Source organism: Amaranthus tricolor, chromosome 7 (genome assembly GCF_026212465.1).
Source record: "Amaranthus tricolor cultivar Red isolate AtriRed21 chromosome 7, ASM2621246v1, whole genome shotgun sequence".
In the NCBI taxonomy this organism is placed as follows: domain Eukaryota; kingdom Viridiplantae; phylum Streptophyta; class Magnoliopsida; order Caryophyllales; family Amaranthaceae; genus Amaranthus; species Amaranthus tricolor.
This window is the reverse complement of record NC_080053.1, coordinates 30,128,599-30,146,080: the sequence shown is the minus strand read 5'-3', so window position 1 is coordinate 30,146,080 and position 17,482 is coordinate 30,128,599. Positions and strand designations below refer to the sequence as shown.

General features: G+C 30.4%; 1 protein-coding gene across 1 annotated transcript; it reads left to right on the top strand.

Annotated features, from left to right (window-relative positions):
- The first annotated feature begins 458 nt into the window (after positions 1–458).
- LOC130818038 (uncharacterized) lies at positions 459–6,725 on the top strand. The gene is made up of 4 exons (XM_057684065.1): positions 459–1,135; positions 2,470–2,631; positions 2,858–3,342; positions 4,641–6,725. The coding sequence occupies exons 1-4, from the start codon at positions 832–834 to the stop codon at positions 5,010–5,012; spliced, it is 1,323 nt and encodes a 440-aa protein (XP_057540048.1). The 5' UTR covers positions 459–831; the 3' UTR covers positions 5,013–6,725.
- Positions 6,726–17,482: the final 10,757 nt, after the last annotated feature.

Genomic DNA, 17,482 nt, shown 5'->3' with positions numbered 1-17,482 from the left:
GCTCTTTCTTTTCCTTAATTTTATCAGAAAAAAAAAAAATTTAAAAGTAAATTAGTATGCGAGCGGAACACATGTCAAAGTTCGTATTATTCATGGTTAGTTGAAAGTTCGAATTATTGTTAAGAAATCAGTGAAAGTTCGTATTATTCAAGGTAATTTTTTCAAGAAAGTTTAGAATTAGAGTGTTTTATACTAAAGTTGCTTTTTTCTCTTTGATTATGTCTTAAATAAATGTGCTTTTGAGATATCATTATGAGTTTTGTATTAATTTTCCATTTAAAAAACTTATCATCAAATAATCACTTAAAATTATCATGCTATCAAATATTATCTTCAAACAATATACTTTACCATTTTTCAACCATCATCTTCATCATCAAAATACTTTCATTTCCACACAACTACCTTCACCATAAATAACCAACACCCAAAGCTATAATACTATCAATTATAATTACTCCTATTAAACAACACATTTACCTCAAGATTATTAACCATCATCATCATTTAAAAATTCTATTATTTTTACAAGAACTAACACTCAATTTGATTATTTTGACAATAAAGTAGAGTACTCACGTTGATGGAGATGGAGAGTTATGTCAATCCTTTTTAAAAAATTTAATTTGGGCTTGGAATTGCTTTGGTCGCATTTATGTGGCCGCCGTACACAAGAATTGATAATCCAAGGTATAAATACGAGCATGCCTACTTACAATATTTTAAAAAATATATAATAGGCCAGTTTAATAAGATTTTTAAGATTTTGTGAAATACGAGACCCTATCCCCACGAAAGAATCCGAGCAAAACATCGGTCGGGTTACGTGAAATGGATCTCCTCTGCAAATCCTATTCGAATACTTCCGATGATGATGACGGCGACGGCGACGGCGACGGCGATGATGGTGGTAGAGAAGACCGAAAGGAAAACCTTTCAATCTATGAATTACCTTCATCGAAGCGACTCAAATCTACTTATCAGGCTTCGAAACCGCAAATTGGAGCACCCCATTCGCAAAGTAGAGCTCCGATTACTGGGAGTGGTAGGTATATATCCAAGAGGGAGAAAGCTTTAATGGCTTCCTTTTCAACAGATCAGCCTGACTCTCCTCGTAATTTGACTCCTTCACCTGGTATGGCTTTTTTCATTAAGTTTGTAATTGCGCATGGATGAATTTTAATTTTAGTATGAATTCAATTTGTTTTGAGTAAAAAATCTATTCCAATTTTTGTTTGTGGCATACAAAATTTAAATTTGTTTGCATAAGTAAATATTTAATTTTTAGTTGTTATTTGCTAGTAGTCTAATTTGTATGAGTTGCAGTGTTTTGTATGTTAATGATCTGTTGTTTCTTACTTTTCGATTGTTGAACATTGAAAAATTTTTGTTAATGAGATGGATATAGAAGTAATTTTAGGGTTATAGGGTTTTAGGATTGGGATAGTCTACCTAAGAAGTTGCAAGAGTTATGGAAAGATATAGGCAAGTAGATTACTGTTATGGAAAGGATTCGATGCTAGCTGATAGTTTCATGTGAGGACTGAGGAGGGGTCGAAAATTACCATGTCAGCATTACAAACAAGATTTTAAGTCTGGAGTTGAAAATTGTTGAGATTGAGTATTTTAGCATTTTGTTAGTTAACAGCAATACGAGCAAGTATTGCGACTATTTTCAATTATTATTTCAGGGTAGGCTGTGATTGGCCTTGGTTTCACAAGTAGCTCCGTCACACTGAGGTAGCAAAGAGATAATGTTGATTGTGTGTAATTTCTTTACTGATTCTTATAAGTTGAGCTGACTGAATCTGATTGTGGAGATTAAACGACGCAAAAGATTGATCATTAATTTGCAATGAATAGAAATAAAGATAAATTTCTGTTGCATCACTGATTAGAGTTTAGACTTCAGAATTTCTGTTGGTTTTGCTATGGAGACCAATGGCCCAATGAAAGCTAAATAAATACTTCTACTCTTCTTTTAATGTGTTGTGAGAAATGATGGTAGTTTTTTCTTGAGAGTATATTACGATCAAAGGAAATTGTAAAGGTTTACTCTGATGATTGTGATTGGTAATGCCTGTGGTTGCGCAATGACTTGTTCTGTGGCATATGTTTGTGTGTATTTTTATCCTTCTATTTGTTCGCTTTGGGATATGATAATTTTCACATCTTACATTTCTAGTGTGAGCTTAACCTCTTTGTCACCTAGCATAAACATTTAGGTTTGTGATGTCCTGAGGGCAATATGATAGGGAGACTTTTTAACAAATAAAACTCATTTAAGTAATTCTCAGCAATGGAAGATACAAACAGAACATAATTTCATTGAATATTTTTTCGGGCCTAGGCTTTATTTTCTTGTACAAACTGCGTCTCTTATTTTTCTTTGAACTTTAGGAACAACGATTGCTTTTTCTATCAAAAGCTCATTGAAGGTCTCACTTGACGTTAATTTTGCTTTTACAGTAACGGGCAGTATTTCCAGTGCATATTTGCGCCCTGATGTTCTGTTATCTTTGAGGAAGCAAGCTAACACTTTTGTTGAGAAGAAGTTACCCAACAATTTGTCTATAGAATTACGTGGGCACGTGAAAGCAGTTAATACTGTTGAGTGGTCTGCATGTCAGGGTGAGTCTCTTCCCTATAGTAGTAAATGTAATCACTCTACATGTACCAAACTGATAATAAGGTTAATATTTTTGTTGAACCCAAATGAAATCCTCTACATGAATGGTGAATGCATTTCCATGTTTTGCAGTCAATGTATTATGGCGAGCTGTTGACATTGCACATTTTACCTTATGAGCTCTATTTTTTTTCCTCTTTGACATATTTCATTAAATCTAGTGTACAGCCCACCTTTTAGCATCTGCTGGAATGGATAATTGTGTCTACATTTGGAATGTATGGAATGGGCAACAAAAAAAAGCACGTGTGTTTACCCATCATAGTTCCGCTGTGAAAGATGTGAAGTGGTCACCTCGGGGACAGTTCCTACTTTCCTGTGGCTACGATTGCTCGTCTAAGCTGATTGACATTGAGAAGGGTTTGGAAGCTCAGACCTTCATTGAGAGTCAGGCTGTGATGGCTATCAAGTTTCATCCACACAACTCTAATCTCTTCCTTTCTGGTGGATCTAAGGGGCACCTCAAATTGTGGGATATACGAGCAGGAAAGGTGGTTCATGAGTATGTGAGACGCTTAGGATCGATACTTGATGTTGAATTTATGACCAATGGCAAGCAGTTCATCTCTTCAAGTGATGAATCACATAGCAATCTCAGTGAAAACTCTCTGGTTGTTTGGGATGTTTCTCGTGAAGTGCCCCTCTCCAATCAGGTAGCACTCTGACTCCTTGTTTCTTTTTTTTAAGCTGGGCCTTTGCAATTATCTGCTCTTGTCTAATGCTCTGTCTCGCTGGCTGTTAGCTGTTTTATACATATGCCTTCCTTGTGGGGTGGGTTGGACTGAAATCTGAAATGTATTAGGAATCCTGTTTTTGGGTCACGTACTAGCATCCCGCAGGATTGAATGAATTGCACTAATTATATTGAGTTGCATTATAATTATTAATTATTTTCTACCATTAGTAGTCCTAGTTCATAAGTCTCGAGTTTATAGTAGTAGTGGTATAAGTTTAAGTAGTTCTTATGTCTATTATAAATTGAGTACATGGAAATGTGCGTGAAGAGCTGGAAGATCACACGGCGAATGAGTTCTCCAATGCTTTGAAGAGTTAAATCTCCTTGGAAGTCTTTGGTTATGTATAGCCAAACTGAAGTAGTGAATACAAGCGAGATTCTGAATGCAAACGAGGACATCTCACGTAAACCAGCATGAGTGTGTGCGCCAAACTTGTGTGCCACCCAGAGTCCAAGGGCATATGGCTGAATTTTGTTCAACTTTTAGCTAGTTTAGGATATTTTATTAACCTGTATTTTACTAACTTAAGTTCTTATCTTTTGCTTAGCATATTTTTAGGTTACCTTTATTTTTAAGTATTTATTTTTAATTCTATCTTATATTTGTTCATTATGAATAAGATGCTCGTTTGTCGTTTTTGGGTAGAAAGAATTATTGAGATTAAACGAGGTCCCTTGAGTATCAAAACATGGAAACCTTTGACCTTCTGATTTTAGGAGTAATTCTCGAGCGAAGAAAGCTCGACGCTAGTCTATGAGTGATCTAAATTAAAAGGGTAATTGTGTCGATTTTAGGACTGGTGCCGGGCTTTCGTGACAATGCATTGTGTTTCATGGAGTGATGTTAAACCCTTATCGGTTACCATATATTGGATCACGATACAGATGAGATAGTTATTTATCTTTGTATCTTCTTGTTCAGAAAGCCAACATGATACCTTGAACACCAATTACTAGGGTAATTTGTTTTTTTTTTCCAACACAAATGTGAAATCTTAAGTTGTAGGACTAGGGTGAAGGCCATTAGCCTTGCGCCATAGTAGGTCAGTCGGGGCCATCAGGGCCTCATTTGCATTGTGACTCAACACATCATCTGCCTTAACATTTGGAAATGTGTTGCTTGCATAGTAAATTTCTTTTCTAAGACGCTTTATTTTCTTGGTTTCTGTTGAAACATCAATCTGTAACACATAATTTCTGTTTTTGTTTTTGCAGGTTTATGTGGAAGCTTATACCTGTCCTTGTGTTAGATCTCATCCTTTTGATCCATCGTTTGTTGCTCAGTCAAATGGAAACTACATTGCTATTTTCTCAACTAAACATCCATTTAAACTCGACAAGTATAAGAGGTATGAATCTCATGGCGTTTTTGGTTTTCCAATAAAGTGCAGTTTTAACTTGGATGGAGAAGTACTTGCGTCTGGTTCATCAGATGGTGCAATTCACTTTTACAACGTTAAAACTTCAAACTTAATTAAGAAAATCAAACTTTATGATCAGCCATGCGTAGATGTTGTTTTTCATCCTGTCATCCCCAATGTTTTAGCTTGTTGTAGTTGGAGCGGGGATGTTTCTGTTATTGAATAATGGTACCGAAAATCCTCTTCAGAAGCAATTTTTTTTTGTATTTCTAATATGTTAGAAGATTGACAATTTACTCAATATTTAACCTCATTATCTTAACTAACATGACTTGATCATAAATCCTGTAGTTCACAGGTTTGGTTGACCCTAATGAGCTGTTGATAAAATAGATGCGAGAATTATATTTATTTTGATTATGATAATAGGTTAGTTCGTTGATGTAGTTGTGCCTGGAGGGACAAGATTGAGCGTATGCCTTGATGAATTGAACTTGATATTTTGTGGTTTGTTTAGGATCTGTACGCGCACTAGTCACTGCCTCTAGTATATATCCTGCCATTAGATTATAATATTTCCATATACTACATAAGAAAGTGAGAAAACTAGGAGGAACCATGGCAGCAAATCAGTATTGATTGAATATTTGCATTACAACATAATACAATCACTAAACTTAGCCGCCTCTGCTTTCACCAACTCCATGTTTAAGGCCATTGTAAAGAAACGCTCGGCAATCAGAGTCGAACATCCTCGGTTCACTCTTCTGATTGACCCCATGGAGCGCACAGCAACCAGAATCGGAACATCTTCAGTTCACTCTTCTGAATGATCGCATGGAGTGCATAGCACAAATTGGAACGTCCTGGTTCACTCTTCTGAATGAGCACATGGAGTGCACAGCAATCAGAATCAGAACACGCTCAGTTCGCTCTTCTAAATGACCACATCGACTCCCAATTTGTGACAACATTTACTATGTTTCAAATTCACATTGTAAATACCGTTAGGGGAGTAGTGTTCAAGCCGCTAGAGAAGGAACACAAAGTATTAATCCAGTTGAAGATCTTCGCTGAAGTTTATAAAAGGTCATTCGATATTTAGGAAAGGTTCCGTGTCTAGTGTTTCAGGTTGGATTGTTTTCTTCTCTGATCAATATATTAATTCAGTTTCTTTTTTACAGTTCGATATTTTTTGGATCATGTCCGAGTTGATTTTGAATCATTTGTCACCCTAAACATCATAGGATACATTATCCAGTCAACCACAAACAGAAATAAAACCCAGCAATGATCCTTGGTGTTCTACCAAGGGCCCAACTATATTTTTGAACAGGCTTGTATTTAAACGACTAAGGATTTGGTGTTGTGGCAGTGGGCTTAGAGGAGCTGATGATTATAAGGGTTCACTTATTCCCCTTGAAAGTTAAAAAGGCTCCATTATGGGAAAATTTGAACAAAATAAGGTTTTTTTTCTTCTATAAAAATTCACAAAATGAATGACATTGTATGGTGTTACTATTTTGTATTTTTAATCAATATATTTTCATTAAGGCCTTTAGGCGGTGTTTGGCGGGTGGGAATGAAAATTAAGACTAAAGTTGATTGGGATGTGACTTGAATTGAGACTTTAATATCTCGTGTACTTGTTTGGCATACGATAAAAATAGATAAGGAATTAAATAAAAACTGATTTTTTTTACATTGTTCTTCATTTAACTCTTTACTTTTCTTTACCTTTTATTAATGACAAAAATGTCTTTTTATAATTTACTCAATTCTGAGCTAAAATTACCATCTTCCTCCAAGACTTTTTTTTGTGGGACTTTTCTCTTCCCAAATCTCAATTCATGTCCATGTCACATTCTTTATCAATTTTTATTCCTTTCGAACAAATAAGAAATTTTCTATAATCTTACCCAAAATCTCAATCTTAAATGCATTATATTGGTTTTTTTTTTATAGGGGAAAGCATAATATTGGTTTATTCTTTAAGAATAGTTTATTTTAATTTTTTTTTTAAATTTAAAGATGACTACTTAAAAATGGTCTCAATTGACATGTCTACTCAATAGTCTCTTTAAAATGGAGCTTTAAGCACATAGAGTAATCGAGTGATTTAAGCTAAAACAGTTGATCGTGCTCGAGTTTTTTTTTAAAATTTTATTTTTATTTATTTATTATTATTTTTTTAATAAACTCGAGTGTTTAGTACATAGTAAGAATCAAGTTATAAAGTTTAGCAAATCATTCATTGTCTTTGCCATTTTAGTTATACACAAACATATTGGTCAAAAAATTGCTAATTGTATTTGATTAAAAATTTATCAGATAAATTTAATGTGAGATAAATTAAATAATATTAAACTTGACTATATTTTAAGTGAGAAATTGATGAATAATGCTAATAAATAAATAAACATTTGATTAGAAGGAAGAAACTAATATAATAAGTAGTATGTAAAGTATAATAAAATAATATAATAATTTAATATAAAGTATGTAAATATCTAATATGTTAATAAATGCTTCTAAATAAAACCACTCAAATGAGAAAAGAAATGATGAATTGATGATATATTTGTTATAATTTGTTACTAACCGTCTCATGATATTTAATTGAAAAATTACTAAAATATTCAAAAAAAATTTTGTCATAAATTTTGCTTACATTGAATTGATGTTGAAAGAAGCATGATCCCATGGCATGCCGGTGGACGAAATACAATTATATTACATTTAACAAAACATATATGTTCTCAAATTAATGGAAAATCCATTGAACCAACAACCATACCCACACCTTAATCATACACTTAACAATGGTTTGTATAAGAGAGATTGGTAGGAAACACCCCCAAAGATTTAAGACATATCTAGACGTACTTAAATTTATAATAATTTACTTTTTTTAGGAGTATATTATATTTATTCGGTGATAGTATATAGTTTTGCTTTATATTGGTTGAGAACCTGAAATTAAGGTCATGAAATTCTAACTTAAAGATGAATTGATCTAGTGATAGACAAAGTAGCTTATCAAACTTATATTTGGCGACATATGTTAGCCCAACACGTTTTTATGTGAGTCTATAGTTGTGCAATAGGCCGGGGATCCTTTGGAGCTCCAGTTCAACATTTAAATATGTGGGCTTTAAATGGACAGGGCCTTAAATGGGTAAGGCTTCAAACGGATCTCTTATTTACAAAAATGAAACTGGCCATAAATTGGCCTTGAACAACTTTATTATAATATATATTTTCTTGATTTATGATATATTACTATAGAATTATAATGATCAATAGTTTATGTTTAACAAAAGCAAGTAATTAAGTTATAAGACATTTTGCTAAGTCTAACATGCTTATTTCAATGAAAAATAATAGAATAATAAAATAATAAACGGGCCAGGTTGGAGCGGACTGAGAGGGCTCGATCTATTTGAGCCTGTTTTATTTTTTTATTTGAGCTTGACTTGGTCCCGCCCATTTTTATTTAATTCCAGTTCAACTCTTATCCTACCCATTGCACATGTCTATATGACTCATCCTAATTTGATCAAAAATCATATATTATGTATATATAGACATTTAGTTGATATTTCTACAACAAATATTAAAAAAAAAAAAAGAGGGACACTAGACACAATATAAAGGGACATAATTATAGTTTTATACACTTAAAGTAATTTCTCTCTCTTAATTTAGATTATTATTATTATTATTGACCTAAAATTTGTAGGAGAAACACAACGTATAGTTGATACAATTATGCTCATTCCTCTAAAAACCAAAGCTTAATAATGGGGGCTACATCTTTCTGTAAGCTTCCCTATCTCAGCAACACATGACAGACAAGAAACATAGGTCAATGAAATAATTTTGCAATGGAGAATTAAAAACCATACATAGTTTTATAACAATATTTCATACACTCATTGCCCACCTCTCATTTAGCACTATCTAGATGCTAGACATTTTGTCACTAAGAGTAGAAAAGAACTTTGAGTATCTTATATGGTCCACTACTACACCCTCTCCCCCTTGGTCAATTGTCACTTAAAAGAGTGATTTTTTTATTTGTAGATTAGTATTAGATAGGTGTAGGAGTGAATGATGTATAATTATTGTTAGGGATGATTTTTTTTTTTAATTTATTTTGCATCATGTAGTTGAACATGGTGGATGACATTTTGTTGTTGATTGTTAATTGGTTTTGCTGGTTGTTAACAACAATACAACAACACAATAACAATAATGTTAGAGACTTAATCACAAAAGATTAGAGCCAATTATATGGATTAATATATCAGTTTCAATGGTTGTCTTTATGGATTCTTCTTCTCCATTCATCCTGATATTCTATGATTTCAATATATAAGTTTGGATCTTTCTATTATTTTTCAATCCTGCCCTCCGAAGTCATCTTTAGTCGTCCTCAGTCTCTTTTTAAGTTCTCTGAGCTCCAACTCTCTATGTTCCTTATCGATTTGCTATTACAATGTCTTTACACATGACCAAATCCTCTTAAATATTTTTTTTATCTTTTCTCAATATTTGTAACTCCTACACCCTTTCTTATATCTTCGTTTTGAATTTTATCTCTTAAGCTATTTCCCTATTACCCTATTCTAATGGTTGTTCAATAGAACTTTCCCTTTAGCTTTAAGGGTACACCTCGATCGCATAATATTCTAATTGTCATTTTTCATTTTGTCACCCATGCTTAATTGTGTGAGTTACATCTTGTCAGATGTTGCACTACTCTGAAACATAGATCCAATGTCTAATAATTGTTAAGCTAGATGTATATGCTAATTGTTGATGAATATTTGATAAACTTCGTTATCAACGATTTGTTATTTATTAGTAAAAAAGTAAGTCAACAAGTGAAAAAAAGAAGTTGCCAAAGTATTTGTTGTTTTTAGCTTAAAAGGCACATTTATAGTTAGGCTTAAAACCAAAAAAGTTTTTTGATTGCTTCATTAACCAACAAGTTAATTGACTGCACATATTTCTCTTTACGCTCTCTTTGAAGGGGGTAATGATATGATATGTATGCTATATTTTTCTCTCGGACTTTGACTTTGTGAGAAAATACTGAGGTCGGGGAGTAAGGCTTTGATAACATTGTCTCATGCATTAATTTTATCCATTGACAAGCTTACACACATCACATTATCCTAATCCCATTAGGTAACTTCTATCTATATTAGTGCAATTCTTTATGGGTATGAGTTGCCGTCGTCCTTCCCTCTCCAGACTCTATTCATAGTTTTTCTATAAGCGAAATACACCGGGTAAGATGATAATGATGACTAACAAAAGAAGTTGTTTTCGATAACCATTAGCAGAAAACATAATGCGTTAATTCACATAAATTAGAGGTGTATGTTGACAAGCTTACATTAATATTATAAATTTTACTATATAATATATGTTGTAGCACTAAAAATAAAATTATTCAAAACAAAGAAGGTCTACCACTGCTGTTAATATTGGAAGACAAACAAAATACTGAGAAGGAACTCAAAAACTTAAACATATGCATCTTAGGTTGAATTAAGAATTTAATAGGAGTGACTTTCAAAGTCAAGTATTACAATTTTAATAATAAATGATTATTATCCAAATAAGATATTGAAAATAAAAAACTAATAGTCATTTCGAAGTAACTGTCAGTACCATCAAAATTCATAAAAATATATTTTATAATTTATCACAATAATACATTCTTTGTTCCTCTCACAATACACCAATTACATTTTGGATGAATGTTTAGAAAGGTAAATTGAGTTAGAGAATTATGAGAAAAAATAAATTTATTGATAAGATTAAAACGAAAGTGAGATTACTACTTAAAAAACAAGGGCAAAATTTATGGGACATACAACTAAAAACAAGTATTTCTCAATGCTCGTGCTTGATTGTACTTATTGAGTAAAAATACTTAGTATTATAAAAACTTTTAAAATTGATGCAGACTAAAATAGTATGAACCAAATCTAAATAAAATTTCATAAAGTATTGACAAGGGAGACTATAATATTTTATTATTTATTTCCGTTTGTGATGCCAAGCTCTTTAGTGTCAAACTAGTAAATGAATATGTTCCCCACATTGATTGGTCAGGTGCCTAGTCTTGATCAATATCCTCCTTCCTAAACTAGTTAGTCCCCCAACCTCAAATTTGCATCTATCTTTATCTACTCTACTTATCATAAGCATCATATCTTTCTTACAAAACAACATGGAAAGTAAGTAAAAAGACAAAAGTCTAAATGGGAAAAAATTATCACCAAGAAAAGTAAATTAAGAGTAGTTAGAGCATGAAATGTGTTCCCCATGACCATCCTATAGAATATGAGTGTAATGATCTTGTGTAGGAGAAAGAATAGTTTGTGGACTATTGAGTGTTTGTGTTATGTGGACCCCATTTGGCTTGCCTAATTGGGGACACTAACTTATGGGCATAAAAGTTTTTGTTAACATTAACTAATCACTTGGGATTTTGACATTTAGTCTTTGCCATTTAAGTGCACTTAGGATCCTAATTAAACCTTTGAACAAGATTCTAATTACTCTATGATTCTAGCTATGGATTAGGTGATTTGAGGCCTCCCTTTTTATGTAGTGCATTAGTAATTATCTTGGCATAGTTACTTTTGAATCTCATCTTGTTTATATGCTCTTATAACAAATAATTGACTTTTTTTTTTAATGTTGAATGATGATTCTAAAAGCATATTTATAGTGATTGTTTTATATAATATTCTAATTTTAAAATAAAGTTGCAAAGTGTTATGACTATGTAAAAATCTTTTTTTAAGAGTAATTACGATATATAGTTCAGTTCAATACATTACTTTTACTCTCAAATATTACTATCTTTCAAAATAATTTAGTTCAGTTCAAATAATTTAGGTTCAAACATCTTAGTCTTACCAAGGCTATACCATAATAATAGTCTTGGGCACTCAACCCATGTCTCAACAATTTTCAATGCACAAGTTCTTGATTATAAAATACATGATAGCTTTAACTTTCGTGCAAATGATTCACTATTCTTCAAAATCTTATATATATAACAAAGAATAATTCTATATATATTACAAAGAATATGTTGCATTGCTTAATAATTTTATCGGAGAAAAAATAGTAATCTGGTTGAATTGTGTGATTGAGAATAACAAAACTTAGTATGCGAGTATAGATGTGTCAAAGATTTGTATTAAAAAAATAGCTTTGTTTAAAGACAATCTTTTTTAAAGGCTTGTTATGAAAAACTCTATGGAGTAAGTTCTAATCTATAGAGTAAAATCTATTGCTCACGTCATATTTTAAACTTATCTCAAAAAAAAGTCATCCTTAAAACAGATTGAGTTTGTTATTTTTTTAAATAATGATGTGAAAATTTGATGGGTAAAGCATAATTCTATACTGTTCACTTTGATCTTCTAACAGTATGTTTTTCTTTTTGTTAGCATTTGATTCCATTTACAAGAGAAAAAGCTTAATAATTCTTATAAAATATTAGTATTATTTATGCAAACAGTTTTAATGAACAAATATGAACAAGGAAATCTTGGCTAGGGTCTATAAAAATCAGATTCGAATTATTTAATTAACAATCTTATTAATATTAAATAGCGTAATATATAATAAAAAAAGTAACCAATTTAGTATGGGACACATATAAAAAAGTGTTATTTGCACTGCTTGATTAGTACGTACTTTGTGCGTAATAACGTACTCCTTTGATGAGTAATTGTGTAACATACTCCATGATGCAAAGAATAGTGACTATGGAGATATTTGGTAAATAATATATATCTGGTGGCTGCTAGCTGATTATAATAACTAATTTGACTAAAAGATTTTATTGATTGGTTTGACCAGTTGATTTTGAACTTATTACTATGATCAGATTATTCAAAAATAGCTTATTCATAATAATAATCTGTTTCAACCAACTAATTTATTAAATACTAATATTAGATAATTTGATCATCTAACCCTCTATTTATATCAAAATAAGTCAAAATTAAGTAATAAATTATTTACCAAATACACCTTGAACACATAAATATACGTGTTTATTAATATAGTAATATCCTGAATTTGGCCGTAATGAACAATATATGTAATGTTTGGGCATGCAACTTAGGCCGACAATAGTGCATGAAAAAAGCAAAAATGAGATAAATATAACAAGTGTTTGGATAATGGCAATGGTATAACTGTAGATCAAGGAAAAGAGCATTATTTGTGAAGGCTAATCAACAGCCATCTCTCAAATTATCTAAAAGTCAAAATTTTTTACAAGAATGAGACATAAAGGTGAAAGACAAGGTATCAAATACATCCATCATTTCACTTAAAAGCCAAAGTCGTCGGAGTTTTTTTTTTGCTTTCTTTTCCCATCTTCTCAATGTACAAAGGCTCGGATAAGGACATCAAAAACTCTTACAAAAATGTTCGGTAATATTTAACAAATAGCTATTGCTTGATGATGTTAGCCTTTAGACTAACTCAAAGTATTAGCTGATTTGCTATCTGTTTAATATTTAGTAAAGATTAATTGTTAATTGTAATGTTTTCATTAAAAAGTAGGTAAAAAAAAAAATCAATGAAATAAGTAATTTTTTTGGTTTTACCTGATTAAAAAGTTAACTTAAAGCCTACTAAACACTTTTTTTTATTGTTTAACCAATCAAAAAGAAAGTCATTTGTTGCACTCTTTTTAAGGATATGAATATCATCAGACTCAAAAATTGGTTCTCAAATTCTGCCAAACTTTAATCAGTTTTTTCATATTGAGACTCATATACGATTCTTTCTAATTTTAGATCTAGTGAATAATTTACAAAATTGCCTCATTTATTGTGTCTTGCAATGGATGATCTCATTATATTTATTAAGAGTGCATGTAAGGTTTATCGCATTTTTTACTTCATCAATGCTATCTTATGAATAAGACTTAATTACTGTAAGACTAATAGAAAAACTAGCATTGTTTATATTTTTATTTTGTTACTTTGGTAATAATTTTTGAGACTATGTTTAATTTTAGTTTATCTAAAAAGTGAAAGTGTCCAAACTCAACAAATCCCACATTAGACTGCCTGAATTTAGGCTTTATAAATTTTTTGCTTCAGTTTCTTTATCTTGCATGATAAAATGTTGAAGTTTTCTTTTAATTAGATTTAGCCTTTAATTGTGAGATTCTTGTTTCTATTAATTATGTGTTGGAATTCTAAATACTTAATTCATATAAAATACTTAAAGCCTTACTTCACCATTGGATCTGCTTTCTTGATCAACATATATTATGAGAAGACTCTCGATACTAAGACTAAATTCTCCAATTGCAAGGATACTGACAACCCACACACATTTCTTCTTGCTATTCAGCATGCCTCCACGGCATTGCTCTATTGCGCACACCTATTTTTCCTGCCCAAACCTTCACCTTTGATATTAATCGTCAAAAACATAAGTCAATTAAAATTCAAAAGTTTAAATTTATAGTTATAACACCAATATATATTATTATATATTTTATAGGGACAAATGAAGTACTATTTTATATTTCTATAGTTTTTACTTGTAGATTATAATATTATTATTCATCCAATACAATGCTATTTAAAAGCAACATCAAGGTTTTTACGTGATTCAACAAAAATATTTTTAATTATTAATATTTTTAATTATGTATATCTCAAAATCATAAAAATATATTTTTGAAATTTTTTTCTAAAACAAATCTAACAAAATTTCCTATAAATCAATGAGAAACTTGAGATAAAAGTTTTAACATATATATTGCCCAAAATATAAGAGGGAAATTAATACACTTTCACAAACAATAAAGCATCAATAGTGTTGAAAACTTCAGCTTTAACAGTTAAAAGTAACGCTGCATGAATCATTCAAGGTGGGATCAATCTCCATCGGCCAAAATGTTCACTAAATGCAATGAACTAACGTTCCTCCCTTTAAAATTGCTACTGATACATATTTAATATGAATTATAATTTTATATTAAGGGTAATTTTGTAATTAGATCATTAGTGCTCTAGGGTTTAGTTTGTATAAATACACATTAATTAATAGTTAATAAAGTGGGCAATATTACCCTTAATACAAAACCTTAAATCATACTACCTCCTATTCAGTTTATGTGTCCTATTTTCTTTTATGGTCAAGTCACCTTAATTATCTAATTTCTATTTTTAGTATGGATTTTTGACTTTTATGCCCTTAATAGCTTTATCCTATTTTCAATTGTACCCTCCATTATCCATACTAATTTTCCTCCCTTACATTAAAAACCCATAATACCACTCTCTTTTCTACCCTTAGGGTTCTACTTTTGACCCTTCTTAAAATCAAATCCGTAAAAAGTCAAATGAAACTCATAAAGTGAATAGGAGGAAGTATTAAATATGTCACTAATATTATTAGTAGCTATTTTCAATGGGAGGTAGATATAAACTTAAGAAAATGCTTCACTTCGTTTGTCATGTCAATACCGAAAGGCTTGAATGTGCATCCGTCTTTGCACCTTTGAAATACTAATGCATAGCCTTAGGCCCTTAGCTCATTGACCGACCTAATTCTCTTCCAAACAAATTCAAATACTCGCTATTTTTTTTTGTCCATAAATTTATTATCCAAAATAATACTCTCTTTTATCTCATAATTTCAGCGTTTCATTATACTTACTACATTTAACTTTTTACGCAATGAAATGTATTATTTTGTTTATTTATATCTTGAATTACACACACGTAAAAATTTTAAAAAGTTAATATTATGAAAGTACGCGATTAGACGATTCAAATAAGATCCCACTTGACTATATTTTTACCTACACATTAGCCACAATATATAAAATAAGCTTGAATGATAAATAATGCTTATAACCGAAATATAGCAAGTATTTTAGAACGGAGAAAGTTTTTAACGGCTCGTCTTGTATGAGACCGTCTCACCATGAGACAGGTCCATATAATAGCTCATTTCTTTAATTGATTGTTTTTAAGATTATAAGTAATCGTTTTAAGGGTATAAGTAATCATTCTAAGGCTATAAAAAGTAAATATATTAAAATAATAAGTGATCACTTTAACGTTATAAGTGATCATTTTATGACAAAAAATATAGTTTGGGCCAATCCAATAGAGATGGTCTCATGGTGAGACCGTCTCATTTAGAAATTAGTGTATATTTAATTATAAGTTGTTATAAGAATAAAAATAAAATATAAATAATACTCACTTTTAGTTGAGTTTATATTTAATTATTGGAGTATATTAGAATAAAGATATAAATATAAATATAAATAATAAACTTTTAGAGCATATATTGAAATTTCAACAATCAACTCATATTTCAACAATAAATTTATGGACAAAATTCTCGCTATTTGTCCATAAATTTATATCTAATTATTAGAGTATATTGGAATAAAAATAAAAATATAACTAAAAAACTTTTAGAGCATTGAAATTTCAACAATCAACTCATATTTCTAGTTGAGTTTGTTCTTTGATACGATATAAAAATCCAATAAGAAAGAATATCGTCTGTTTAAATTTATCCGATCTCTTTTATGTTATACTTAATTTTGAGTTGTTCCAATTTGATTGATTGACAAAATCAAGCATGATTTGATTTGACCCAAAGTAACTCATACTTCCTCCGTTCTATTATACTTGTATATTTCACTTTTTACGTATGTTAATGCGTTATTTTATTTATTTATATGATGAATTATATCAATCTAAAAATTATAAAAAGTTAATATTATGAAAGTATGCGATTAGACGATTCAAACAAGATCCCACTTGACTATATTTTTACTTACACATTAGTCGCAATATATAAAATAAGCTTAAACGATGAATAGTGCACATGATTGAAATGTAGTGAATATTTTAAAACGGAGGAAGTATAGAAGTATAAAAATTGGATTGAATTGGCAAGATAATATACACATAAAACCTGAAATTGACATGACATAATATATGATATTACTTGTCTAAAATCCAAATATACACTTCTAGATATTAATATATTATAAACATTAAGTATAAATAAACTTAAATTATATTCACACTATTAATTTAAAAAGACTCTTATTTTAAGCTGTAATAAAATAATTATGAGGTTAAATTTTAATTGAGTTAATTTGTTATATCAATTGTCATGTCTTGGGGGGTTAAATCAATATTGTGCGCATGATTTAGGTAGACTTTAAATTTGTCACAAGTGAGTCATAAGACTAGCTAGAGCTAGACAAAGACTTTATATTTGTGTTTACCATTTGGGAATATGATACTCTAGACAAGAAAAGACAAATAATTATTTTGAATTTTTTTTTTATTTTTTAAAACTAGTTATTTTGAACTTAGTACAAGCCAAGTACCAAACTTGGTATATTTTCTTTACTTTACTTTTTTTTTTGAGTATGGGGGAGATGCCTCACATTTCTATAAAAACTTTCACGGTCATCTTAAATAAAATTTTCTATACATGGGTCCCATTAACATGCCATTCAATGAGATAAATAGTTTAAAAGTTCAAAAAATATCAATATAACATCAAACACTTCAATTGTTTAAAAGAAGTTGATTTTAAGTAATGCAAAACATTCATATATTATTTAGATATTGGAAAAGTCTAATT

Excerpts from the sequence above, each read along its gene's own strand:
- LOC130818038 (XM_057684065.1), top strand. The coding sequence starts at position 832 with ATGGATCTCCTCTGCAAATCCTATTCGAATACTTCCGATGATGATGAC. Across the intron at positions 2,632-2,857 it reads TGAGTGGTCTGCATGTCAGG|CCCACCTTTTAGCATCTGCT; the intron begins GTGAGTCTCTTC and ends TCTAGTGTACAG. Across the intron at positions 3,343-4,640 it reads AAGTGCCCCTCTCCAATCAG|GTTTATGTGGAAGCTTATAC; the intron begins GTAGCACTCTGA and ends TTGTTTTTGCAG.